The sequence below is a fragment of the Hydra vulgaris genome, chromosome 07 (assembly GCF_038396675.1).
Source record: "Hydra vulgaris chromosome 07, alternate assembly HydraT2T_AEP".
NCBI lineage: Eukaryota > Metazoa > Cnidaria > Hydrozoa > Anthoathecata > Hydridae > Hydra > Hydra vulgaris.
The window spans coordinates 25,174,587-25,188,142 of record NC_088926.1 but is presented as its reverse complement, the minus strand read 5'-3'; the positions used below and the strand labels follow the sequence as shown (position 1 = coordinate 25,188,142).

At 27.7% G+C, this 13,556-nt stretch overlaps 1 protein-coding gene across 2 annotated transcripts in view; it reads left to right on the top strand.

Annotated features, from left to right (window-relative positions):
* LOC105848816 (endoplasmic reticulum metallopeptidase 1) overlaps positions 1-10,914 on the top strand; it is a 45,299-nt gene extending 34,385 nt beyond the window's left edge. Inside the window, exons 8-10 of one of the 2 annotated variants that reach the window (XM_065801455.1) lie at positions 6,868-6,983; positions 9,963-10,153; positions 10,383-10,914. In XM_065801455.1, the coding sequence (XP_065657527.1) occupies positions 6,868-6,983; positions 9,963-10,153; positions 10,383-10,550 (475 nt within the window). In that variant the 3' untranslated portion in view covers positions 10,551-10,914. Of the gene's footprint in view, positions 1-6,369; positions 6,474-6,867; positions 6,984-9,962; positions 10,154-10,382 lie in introns of those variants that run through there. The other variant, XM_065801456.1, reaches the window with a different exon arrangement.
* The last annotated feature ends 2,642 nt before the right edge of the window (positions 10,915-13,556 follow it).

Genomic DNA, 13,556 nt, shown 5'->3' with positions numbered 1-13,556 from the left:
GCTCAAATGACTTACCCTCTTACTTTACTTTACAATAAAGCACTGTCCAAAGACTCAACACCTACAGCTTGGAAACAGTCATACGTCACACCGTTGTTTAAAAAAGGAAGTCGTCTTGATGCCGCTAATTACAGACCAGTGTCTATTACATTAGTTCCAAGTAATGGAAAAGATTATCAGGGAACAGATAACTAAATATTTTTAAAAAACGAGCTGCATCTTACATAATCAACATGGATTTATGTCCAAAAAAGGATGCACATCTAACTTATTGGTGAGTTTTGACTACATTATGGAAGCGTTAAGTGAAAGAAATTTTGTCAATTTTGCATTTTTGAACTTCGCGGAAGTGTTTGATAAAGTTTCTCACCATAGACTACTTCATAAATTGAAAGCATATGGGATTTGTGGCAATGTTCTTAAATGGATTGAGTCATTTTTGATTAGTAGAAAACAGCGAGCTGTTTAAGGTGAACACTCTATCGACTGGACCAATGTTCTAAGTGAAGTTCCACAAGGGTCTGTACTTGGTCCAACATTTATCATCTATATAAATGACTTAACGGATAAGATAAAGTCAGTTCATAAAATCTATGCTGACAACACTAAACTGTTACAAGAAATAAGACCTGAGTTTCACAATGCTGATTGTCTGATTCTGCAAAATGATTTAAACATTTTCACAGAATGGTCAAAGGAATGGCTAATGGAATTAAATGTTCTAAAATGTAAAGTTATGTACCTTGGTTATGGAAATAGTAATCATGAATATGTAATGAAAAATGAAAATACATCACTTACCCTTGAGGCAAGGGATATTGAGAGAGATCTTGGTATCTTTATATAGGAATCAACACAAAGGCTGCAATACGTAAAGCGAATATGATACTTGGCCTATTAAAAAAAGCATTTAGATCAAGAGATATGAAGCTTTGGAGTAACCAAACACTACGTATGTTAGGCTGCATCTGGAATTTGCTGTTCCAGTATGGTAAGATCTGTGTCCTGGTTCAAAAAAATAACATGACGTTACATGACAGCAACTTTTGTCCTGATTGAACCACGACGTTACCGCACTTTTAAAAAAATTGTCCCGATTTAAATGTTACATTTTGGGAATAACCTGACGTTCAGATTGAATAACCGCACTTATGCGGTAGTGGTGTAGTGGTAAGAGCGCTCGCTTTGTAAGCGAGAGGTTCGGAGTTCGACTCCCATCACGTCCCTAGAAGTACCACGCTCAACTTAGTTTATCCGCGCAGCGGCCTTGCTCGGCAAGGTTCGTGTTTTGGAGTTAAAGAGTTGAGAGAGGGTTGCACCACAAATAACAACTAAAAAATAAAAAAACACAAAAAATAGTAGGAGTAGCCTCCTCGACTGTAGTGGCCCCCCTCGGGCCTTGGAGAGGTGAATAATCTAAAAAAAAAAAAACTTAAAAATTTGGTGCGGTTATGAACCAAGACGAACCAAGAATAACATGACAAACCGTGACGTTTCGGGACTTAACGTGATTCTCGGTTTATAACTTACCAAGAATAACTTGACAAACCGTTACTTCTTGGTTTTTTACATTTTTAAGCAGTAACCAACAGGCAGGTACCCGGGTACCTGTTGACAGCCTTAGTTATGATATGAACCAAAGTTAGATAAAGCGCTGTAAAGGGGTGTGTTATCTACATTTGTTTTAAAGCATAATTTGTTAAATAACAATTGCCTTTAATGCGCATTTTGTGTTAAAAATTTTTTTATTTTAAAAGTTTATAAAATAACATTTTTGGAAAAGTGTCGTAACGGAACGTCACGTTATGTCACGGTATTAAACAAAAAAAACTGGCGCGGTTTCCCAATCGGGAAATAAACCGGGATGTGCGGTTTCAACCATTACCGCACCAACCTCGTCCCGATTGAACTAAGAAGTTACCACACTTTAAAAATTTTTGTCCAGATTCATTTTTACCGTTACATTCCTACCAGGATATCGTGATTCCCAGTTCGTTTCAGGAATAACGTTCTGGAACGCCGAAGCTTACGGTATGGTGTCCTTATTTAAAAGGTGACATCAAAGATATTGAAAAAATTCAGCCCATAGCAACAAAATAACTTCATGATTTAAAAGGATTAGCTTATGCTGAAAGGTGTCGGCGCCTCAATTTTACTACTTTTGAAACTCGCAGATGTGGCGACTTGATCCAACAGTTTAAACTAGGAAACAGTTTTGAGATTATCAATTGGCATAATCCACCAATTTGCAGATCACCTTCCAATGTCCTAATGCGTGAATTCACATATAATAATGCACGTCCCAATTTTTTTACAAATCCTATTGTCAATGATTGGAATAACTTGGCGTTAGCATGCGAAAAGGCTCTGTCAATTAACTCATTTAAGAATAGAATTGACAAATATTTTTTTCTACAGCTGCAAATAGTATATCTTTTACTGAACATTTGCACATTTAATTATTAATTCAGCAAATATTGACTTTTAGATACTGTTTGTTATAGACATAAACTTTAATTAAATAAAAGCAATCTTTTTTCTCTCTTGAAATAACAAATGCTTTTTTTACTTAAAGTTTATATTTTACAAACCATAAATTTTTGTATAATTTGTTAGTTTTGTTTGTTTGCTTTTTAATTATTTGTCATGTTATCTAAAAAGACTTATTTAAATATATTACTATTACTATTGCAAAAATTATTTATATATGTTTGCTTTTTTTTTAATATTAAATTGCTTCGTTTAGTTTATTTTCTAGCTTTGTTTGATGATTAAACTTTATATCGTCAGTATTGTATTATAACTTCAAGATCAATGGATGTATTCTTTTTATTGATTACTGATTTTTGAATTTTATGATAATAACAGAGTTATTATCATGAAATTCAGATTTAATAAACTTAAAAATTGATAGCCAGAACTATTTCAGGTATTGCAATCCTGATCACTTAGTTTAACCCGCTTGTAGATTAAATTAATACCACCCTAATATAAATTATTTGTGAATTTTTATTTTCCTATTGCCAGTATATTTCATTAAAAAGTGATGCTCCTGCCTAAATATTTTTTGGTATAACTGAAATATAAATAGTATGAAATAATAAATGTAAGTTTTGTAAAGTATTTTGTTTTACTCAGTTCTTTTTTTTGCTCTATTTTTTTGAACTGTATAAACTTAAATTTTCAAATCAGTGTTTAATCTTTGTCTTGCTGTCTCATCCTTTTAACTTGATTTAGCTATGAACATTCTAAATATTTTTTTAGTATTTTTAAACCGTATTTTAAAACAGTATTAAGAGTTGTGGATTTTCACTGTAGTTTTTTGTAAAACGTTATTATATGACTCCAGTATAAATATTACAAAATTCCAAGTTCAATATTACAAATTCCAGTATCAATATTACAACATCTTGAACACCAAAAACTTTGGACCAGCTTGTTTAAACCCCCTTTATTTTGTAAGATATCGACAGAATATTTTCAAATCTTAGATACATATTTAGTTATTATGTGAAAGTACACTTTTTAACTTAAAAATCTTGATAAAGATTTATGTTACGATTTTTAAAAACAGATTGCGCTAATAAAATCTAAAAACTAAATATATTATTCCATTTTTAATTGTGTTATAAATATTTTTGGGTATTCATTAAAATAGTTATGCAAATAAATATGATTTTCTATTTTTATAAAAAATCCACATTGACAACATATACTGAAGTTGTTATGAATTAACTGTGCATAAAATAAATTATCAGGTCTGTAGATTGCAGCGTATATTATAAAGGCTCTTAAAATTAAAGCAAAATGGAGAAGGCGAGCTTTGACTAAAACAACAGTTTTAGTTTTATTGACATTAATTATTTAGTTTTATTTAAAAATCTTTAGCCCAAATGTTTTTTTTAAACATTTTTCTTTAATATTAACACAACTTGTCTCGGCAGTTGGAGATTAGCTAGAGCAACTTGTCTCGGCAGTTGGAGACGCTAATGAATGATGAGACAGAAGAGCTAGCGTCTCTTGTGTCTCATCATTCATTAGCGTCTCGTCATTCAATTAAGTCTTCTGTGATTGTTCCTAAGTGCTCCAAAAACGCTCCAAAAATTTGTCTAGTTTTTTTCCTCGAACATCAGCTTTTTGGAATTCGCTTCCTTCATCTTGTTTTCCTGATTCATATAATTTGCAATCCTTTAAGTCATCCGTCAATCGTTATCTTGCTCTACAATCTTCATCTTTTCTCCTTCAGTAACTTCCAACTTTAATTAGTGGCTGCTTGCAGCCTTGTTGGAAGCAAAATTGTTTGTAAAAAAAAAAAACATTTAATTGAAAAATCGATTCTGACTTCTTTTTATTAAATTACTATGCTGCAAATAACTAATTTATTATGCATTAGCCAAATAGCTTATAAAAACAGTTAGCTTACAAAAAACAACAACAATTTGTGTTGAAAAAAAAAATGCAATAATGACAATTTAGTTTGCCATTTTTATTACCGGTTTTACCGGTAATAAAAATGGCGAAAACCGGGGTTTTACCGTTACCGGTAATTATGAAAAATGGTAATAATTCCATGCCCTAATATATATATATATATATATATATATATCACAGTTTTAATAAAACGGTCAATTTATCATATTGCAAATATTAATGAAAAAACAAAAAAAATAAATTTACTACTGCAAAAATAATAACAGCCAAAACTTACATATTTTTAATAATTGTTTTTTAAACAACAGGTAATTTAGGGATTATAAATTTAGAAAAAAGTTGTAAGATAAAAATTATTATTACTAAAGATCCAAAAAATTTGTGCAGTAATTTAAAAATCAACCAATAAAAAACAATGCTAAAGTATATTTCATTTCATACAATGCTATTTGCGCATTGTATGAAACATTAATATCGATATTTGTTTAGTTTTAGTTTAAGGAATTCTTTATTTAAAAAAAATTTAAATGTTTTAAATTAGAAATTAATTAAATGATAATAAAAATAATAATAAAAAAGATATATTTTAATCTTTTCTTTGTACCAATGTATGTCATATAACTGACTTTTTTTTGTTTTGAACCTATGATAGTGCACGTAGCAATAGACACATAAACTACATAAGAGCAAGACACTGAAGTAAAAAGGCTGCAAAGAATCTGTACTTTTCTCTGTGTCTTACTTTTTTGTGATTTGGGCATATTTTTATATATTTATATTATGCCTGTATTATCATGTAAAATATGTTTTAAAAATATTTTAAATTAGTCATAACTACTACCATTGACCTTTAGATACAGTGTTGTGAAAAATATTTGACTTCATGTCAAATCATGTCATCCAAGCCACTAGATTGCAAATAGTATCTATGTTAAATTTATGACTTTGTGTACATGCTGTAAATCATGTTTTCCCAACCTGCTAGGGAGTACTTAGTAGTTATTGAATTAATGACTATGACCCGTTTGTGAAATTTATATAAAGTTAATTTATATTTGTACTTATTTTTTATTTGCAATAATGAGGTAATAGGATAATTGAGAGTTTATAAAATCACTTGCATAACACAAGTTATTATAGTGATTTTATTAGTGTCTTTGGGAAACCTTTAATAATTCCCCACAACGCATTTATATGAATAATTAAAATTACGCTTAATAATATGTGTTTAAATTGAAGTTTTTCCAATTGAAAACTGATTTGTTAATTCATTTTACTTTTTTCCAGACAATTATTTTAAAAAAAAAATTTGGCATAGATAAAAGTATGGTAAATATTTTCTAATTAAAAAAGTAAAATTTAAATTCAGAACAAAATTTATTTTAACCATTCATGACAGCAAAAAATGCTTTTTTGTGTTTTTACTTATTTACTAAAAAAAAATTTGTGTTGAAACAAAAAGTTGTGTTGTTCTTAATATTACTTATTAACATTTTTATTCATTCATTCATTTCATTCACTTATATTAAACTTGAGAATTAAAGTTAATAAAAAATTTTTAAAAAACTCCATGTTAAGAAAAATATTTTTAACCGACAAAAAATTAAAATGGTTGCCAAATTTTAAACTACTACACATGCATAAGTATAATTCACTAAGTGAAGATTTCTTTCTTCTTTCGCTTATTACCTGTTATAGATCTATCTTATATTACTTTTCTCCCTGGTTTGTGTTTTGTGTTTTCCTGATTTGTATAATTTTATCCTACTTTAGTTTTGACTGTCTTTGTTATTAATTATGTAATGAAAATTATTTAAAATGTTTAAATGTTCATTTGAAAAATTTAATATGCATAATTGTTGAATGTAATAATATATATAAAGTAATAATATAATGGGCAAATATTGAAAGAATATAGTTTTTTATGTCTTAAATCAGGAGTCAAGCATCTTTACACTCAGTGTGTACTTGCACTCTTGCACTAATGTGAGCTTGCACCTTTGTACTCAGTGTGCTCTTGCACCCTTGCACTCAGTGTAAAGGTAGAGTTTTTTTTTTGTTGTTGTTTAATTTTTGTTTATAGTTTATAAATGTTTCATAGTTAAAGCATTTTGCTGTATATTAATAATGTATGTTTTCCAAAAAATCATTTTATGCAAAGTACCACATCAATGAACATTAATAAATAATGAAATTTGAGAGAATTTCTGAGTTTTATCTAAAATTAAATTTTTTGTTAATTTACCTGAATACTTTACTAGACTACTGATTTTATTGTGGTATACTTTTTTAGTTTATATTTTTATTTATTTTTTTCATAAAATTCTATTTAACCACTTAATATAAATATTTTAAGCACTTAGTATAAATAATTTAAGCACTTAATAAATATTTTTTAAGGTTTCTTGTGTTGATGCTTGTTTATAATATTTTTAGAAAACAATGGTATCTGTTAGGTGAAAAGCCTGATGGAGGACAAAACCCTCTTTCAAGTAGTATTTACAAACGAGAGATCAAAGAAAATAGAATACGTTTTTACTTTGACATAGAAGGTATTTCAATACTTGATCTTTAAATAATTTGATTTTTTTTTAATGATGCATTGCTAGCTGTATTGATCCTACTATAAAAGTTGTCACTGAGTTGTAACTGAATTTTACAAGTAAAATTGGCTGTTACAGGTAATATAGTGACTTACAAATAATATTGTGAATGTCACACTTATCAAAATTAATATTAATAAAATAATAAATATCTCATTTAATAAGCTAGTGAAAATATTAAGTTGAAAAATATTTTATGTGTAAGTATTTTACTGTTTTATAAACTTTTTTTTTAATCATTTGGTCCAAGTATAACTACTTTAATTAGTAAACTATCTTCGTACAAGCACTAGAATTTATATTCCATTTATTAACCAGAGCCAAGTTCAATTTAATTGAAACAAGCTGTAATGCTTAAATAAATGCAGAGATAAAGGAATGAACCTCTGAAGATAAGAATAGAATAAACATCTAATTTATCAAAACAATGTTACATATAATAAAGAATAATATATATTTTAAAAAAAAAAGTTACGCAAACATACCAAAGTAGATTTAAAAACTCTCTTTTATAAACCAAGGATCTTATGTTTTATTTTTAGATAACATTTTTTTTATTGTTATATTTTTTTTTTGTTCAATTATTTTGTTAACATTCAAATTAAATTTGATGACCGTAAAATGAATTTTTGCCATGCCAGAACACTCAACACATTTTCTCATCTTCGAGACTGGAAGGTTTCTATTAACTTTGCTGTGCAGATTTTAAAAGTAAACGCAACTTCTGCATCTGATTTCTTACTGAATGCAACTGTCTTAATTGTTCTGTGTGCAATGGAAAGCTGAAAATATGTACACTTACATATTTTTAAGGCAAGGAATTCAATAAAACAACTTAAAATATTTAAAAATGAACATAACAACTGAAATTTTACCATTTATTGCAATTTTACTGGGGCAATTTATTAATTACAAAAATTGACGATGCAGTTTGATTTATTTGTTTTTTTAGATGTTGTCTTACACCTCCAATTCAAAGGGTTTTTTTTACAAAAAAAAAATGCATTTTTCCAAATAATAGAAAAAAATCATGTTTAACAAATAAGAACAAATCAATCCCTAGAATTTAATCAAAATTTTTTTTTTTTTTAAAAACTGTACACAATTAAAAATGTTCAAAAATTAGAAACTGATATTTGACAAGTATTTCTTTGACCCTGCACCGTCAGCTCCTGTCAAGTGTATCTTTTGTCAGAGTGGATTGATAATGTGCCCTCATAAAGCTCATATGTCTGGTTTGTTGCTTGAAACATTGGTGTTTATTAAATGTAATAAAGACTTAGGCTAGATAATGATAATTGATGGTTATGACTAATTAATAAACTATTTAGTTAATGCTAGCAATTAATAATAACATCTTTAATGAAAAGACGGTAATATTAGTTGTTAGCATTAAGCACAAAAATATATAAGATTAAAGAATTAAAAGTTTTAATTCTTAATTTTTATTTTTGTTTTGGGCTTTTATCTGGAAGTATATTTTTTATTGACTTCATTGAATTCTGCGCATAACCTTGGTCTAATTTCATAATATGTGGTTTTATTGTTACAGCGCTTGCAACCTACAGTTTTGTTAATAATTGGCCTTAATGCAAAACCAAAATTTAAAGCTTTGGTCTTAAAAATGTTTGCATAAGCCTTGGCCTTAAACCTCTTGTCCTTGGCCTTGTTCTTGGTCTTGCTACTTTTGGTTTTGTTAACTCTGCTTTCCATTGCACAGAAAAACCAAAACCATTTTTAGAAATGGTTATTTTTAATTGGTTTAAGGCACAGTTAAAATAGTAACATCTTTGAAACTGTTAGGAATCAAATGAATAATTTTTAGGGATGTTCACGACTTATTAAAATCGCTGAGTGGTGTAAAAATCAGCAAAATCTGAGATTTAGGGATGTATTTTATAAAAAAAATTAAATGTTTTCACATGAAATTGCCCCGTAGTGACATTTACATTTTGTATGTATTGCTATACAAATGGAATATTCACATAAAATGTAAATGACATATTACTATCAATTTACATAAGTTACATCACCATTAAGTTCAGCATTGTTATATAGAAACCGCTCCACCACCACCCCTACTCCTCCTAATTTTGAGGAAGTTGTAAATTTAACTTGGTAAAAACTTTTAAAATCTGAATTATTTTTTCCTTAAACTTTGAATGCATTCATAAATAGTTGTCTCATTTAAAGAAAGAAATATTTTATTTAGAAAAAAACTTCCCCTGGCACTTATGTGGGTAGTGCCTAATTTTTAGGTTTTATTCTAGTCAGCATAACTTCAGGCAAACCATTTTTGTATGACATTAGTATGAACATACAAAGATTTGAAGTTTACAACTTACATATAAGTTACTTTACTAATACCTAAAAATCCTGGATCCACTTCTGTTGCTTAATGTTCTTTCTGTTATTTCAATAATGAACAATTGTTAAATTGTTTTACTACAAATGGTGATAAAAAAAACAACAAACAAATTAAGGTTGTTTGTTTTTTTATTTTTTTTTATTTTGTTAATTTGTTTTAGTTAATTACTTTCGTTAATTTGTTTTAGTTAATTACTTTCATGTGAGTGTGTGTTTAGTATTTGTGTATTTAGGAGCTTGTTAGAATTTAATTGATATTGAAATATATTTTAACGATAATTATATTTTTTTGTTATATAATAAATATTATCTTTGTACATTTTAACAGGCTTTGTTACAAAGTATGAAGGTATTTTAGACAGTGATAGATATTTATTCCTCTTTAAAATAGACTCGCGATTTATCACTTATTTATATAAAAAAAAAATTAGTTTATATTTAAAATAATCAATAAAATCAAATAAAATTAGAGACTAATCTGTTTTCTAAAAAAATAAGTATAGTGATAGTTAAAACATGTAATGAAAAAATGATTATTTAAGAATATTGTCTTTAATCTAGGCCCTGATCATATGAATATATTTCTTACCCTAAAAGCTGGTGTAATACTTGCAGACTGGTCAATGTATAAACAGAATGGCACCCATATTTACTCTGAATTGGATTATCAAGAACCTAGTTCAGAAATTTATTTTGTATTTTATTCTCATGGTTACTATGCAAACAGTTGGAAGTTTTGGATGGAATTTGAGGTATAAGGGTTTATTTAATGTTACCAAATTTTATTTTGTATCGTTTTTGCGTTCTCATTGAAATCTCAATGTTGTTTGTTTCAGTCTATAATTAATATATTTAAAAGATATGATTAAATATACATTAGAGGAATATTCTAATAGATGTTTAATCGTGACCGTACTTCCAATTTTAATACTCGATAAATAATTTTTTTAATTTCACAATGCTAATATTTTTATTTAACAGCGAACTTCGGATGTTTCTATCGACCTGGCAGAAATGGGGTTAGCACGTCATTATTTACATGGTAAAATGTCCCGGACGAAATTTTTACGAGAGGCTATATCAGTTCTTCCGACATTCGTTTGCGAAACCGCTTGGACCAGTAATTATGATAGCTTCACCCTCCGATAGATATAAAATGTTCGTTTCGCTTTAAAATCAAAACTCAAGAAAACTATTCAGATTGAGAGAATGCGATTTCAAACTATAGGAAATTTATATTTGTACACAATTCCATTTTGAATAGAAATTTCATTTGATTTAAGTGAAGTGCAGTTTAATTCTTATTTCGTGAAGTGCGGTTTAATTCTTATTTCATATTTTCATGATATTTAGTTTTCTTAATGATTGCGAAAAAATCTGTTACTCATCAAAATTCATTAAGCGGGTATAAAGACGATATGCGTTGTTTTGAATTAGGATGGACAATTTGCTATAATTGTTTTTTATTTGTGTTGCATTTTTGTATTAAATTTTATACAAAGTTTAACTTGATTCATTAGTCTTTTATTTTATTTTAGTTCTTATATATATATATATATATATATATATATATATATATATATATATATATATATATATATATATATATATATATATATATATATATATATGTATATATATATATTAAAGATATTATATATTATGTTCCTAAAAATTTGCGAGTTCTAAATTGTATTTCGTTATTTAGTTTTAAATTTAATTTTAAAACTCTTTCGAAAAACGGTAATGTAAGAATTTTTTAACGATACTATTTTTGTCGAGTTATGCTTTTTTCTTTGTTGCTGTTTTCCTATTTTTGCATTTATTTATCTTTATAATTAAAAGAAGAAATTTCTTGAAGTTTTGAACTGTTTGAGTTAAGCTCGGATTTGTATTTTTTTTTTATTTATTTATTCAAAAAGTGCATTAAAACTACACTAGTTTTTTATTTGTCTTAGAAATAAAACTATTTTATGAAAGAGGATGTCTCATTTCATTGTTGTATAGCGTGTAAATGCTTGTTTAAAGTACGTTAATTTTAAACGATTTCCCTATCAATAGAGTTTAGTTTAAACTATTAAATTTTAGTTTCAATTTTTTGATTGTATATACAAAAATAAAAAATGTAGGAGCGAACTAGGCTTAAGTTGTTGATTTTTTAAGTCAATTAAAATAATGACACCTAAATAATAAAGTTTTCACATAATCTTTAGGGTAGAACTTATAAAGAATTTGTAAATATTTTGAAAGCCGCAATAAAAATGACATTATACTGTGCTCATAAGCTAATGAACAACAAAATAATAAAATTTATTGCAAATATATTTGCTCTTATAAGCAAATAAATTATGCAAAAAAAAGCCTAGAGTTTTAAAAAAAATGTTTATAGAAATTTATATGTACGAAATAATCGTACAATGTAATCAACTTGCATGATGTTCCATTGTTTTAGTCCTCGATATCCGATATACTCAGTAAAAGTATTAAATTTCTAAGATAAAATCAAGTTAACTCAGATCTTACAAGGCGTGGTGAATAAAAAAACCAGTTGCTTTTACTTAGTAAATGGTCAACCTTACGTGAATAAAAACTTTAACAATATTCATCAAATTTTTATTTACTTGGTCAATATTGATCAAATCTTTAAGCTTAGCAATTACTCAGCGTTTTTGGAGTAAACTGCTTCGCTTTACGTGGATAAAATTTTGAGCAAGTCTGCTAAAACTTTTATTCACGTAAAGCTGAACAATTACTTCAAAAACGCTGAGTTAAAGCAATTGCTTTTTTTCTTTTTTGTTTACCCCGGCAAATGGCTTGCTTTTTGGTAGTTTATCACTCAAGATAATATCAGACAAATTAAAGGGTTTTTTTTATTAAATAAAGTATAGTTCGTTTTTTAAACTTTAGGTGAGAGTTTGTACGCCTAAAATAAATTATTTTATTCAATACTCGCATATCGTACGATGCCTAATATCTCAGGCAAAGTTCAATCCACTAAATGTATTTCCCTTTTTTTTTTAGGTGCCCCAAGAATTCCTTACAGTCTTGTCAGTGAGCACCGCGGAAGTGCATTTAACCAGGAAGTTCACGCCTACTTCCTTACCGCGACGCGAAATTTGTCCAGAGCTCGTTTCGAACTGCTTATGTAGCAAGCGCTTATGTAGCAAGCGCTTATGTAGCAAGCGCTCTAACCACTGCGTCACGGCCGCACTTTTAGAGTGAATTGAATACCAAATTTATAATAGTTTTTTAAATTAGGTATTCAATTCACAGCTTTTAAAATAGTTTCAGTAAAAAAAAAATGCGTATAAGAAATTCCAAAAACACATGCAGTTTTGAAATATGCACCTGGATAAATCTATAATATTTAAATTGTACTTTTTTAGGTAGAACAAGTGCTAAGTGCGACCAACTAGTGTGTTCTTGAGCGTATTACCGATAATCGAGGCCTTTAACTCTACAAAAAAAGTAACCTTTTATCAAATAGCTTTGACAAATAGCAAGTAACTAAGCTGAAGTGCTTTCTAAATCATCTTCAAGGTGTATGTTAGCGTCAAACAGCTCAAAAATTTAAATGTATTCAGCACTAATTATTTGCACATTCAAATTTGACATTTGTTATTAAAAGTAAAAAAAATTCCATATATGTGACGCATCTGACCAAAACCAGTCGAATGTCGCGTTATGTAATATTGAGAAAAACATCAAAACATCTCAAAAATTCAATTTTTATCATTATTTATTTTTTTGCATAATTGTTTACATAATTATGTGTATTATTATTATTTGGAACAAAGTTATTTTCTAAAAATTTGGTAGGATATTTATAAGAAACTTTATTAAAGTAAAATTTAAATGTTATTGGAGATAAACCACGTTTTGCTTTAAACATAAATAGTATAATTAGTTAATATTAGGCTTATAAAGATTTAAAGCCCCAAGCTCAAGATAGAGGTTTTCAACATGCAAAATGATTTAAAAAGGTGTAGTGAACAATATACATATTTTATATATGATTTGAGTGTAGACATCGTGTATAAGAGTGTATGTTATATTAATAAGAAAACATCAAACAATACGAATTCTTTTAATACAAATAATAATTTATTTTGAGAAATTTTCAATGGATTATGGACACCACCATCATCAGCTCGT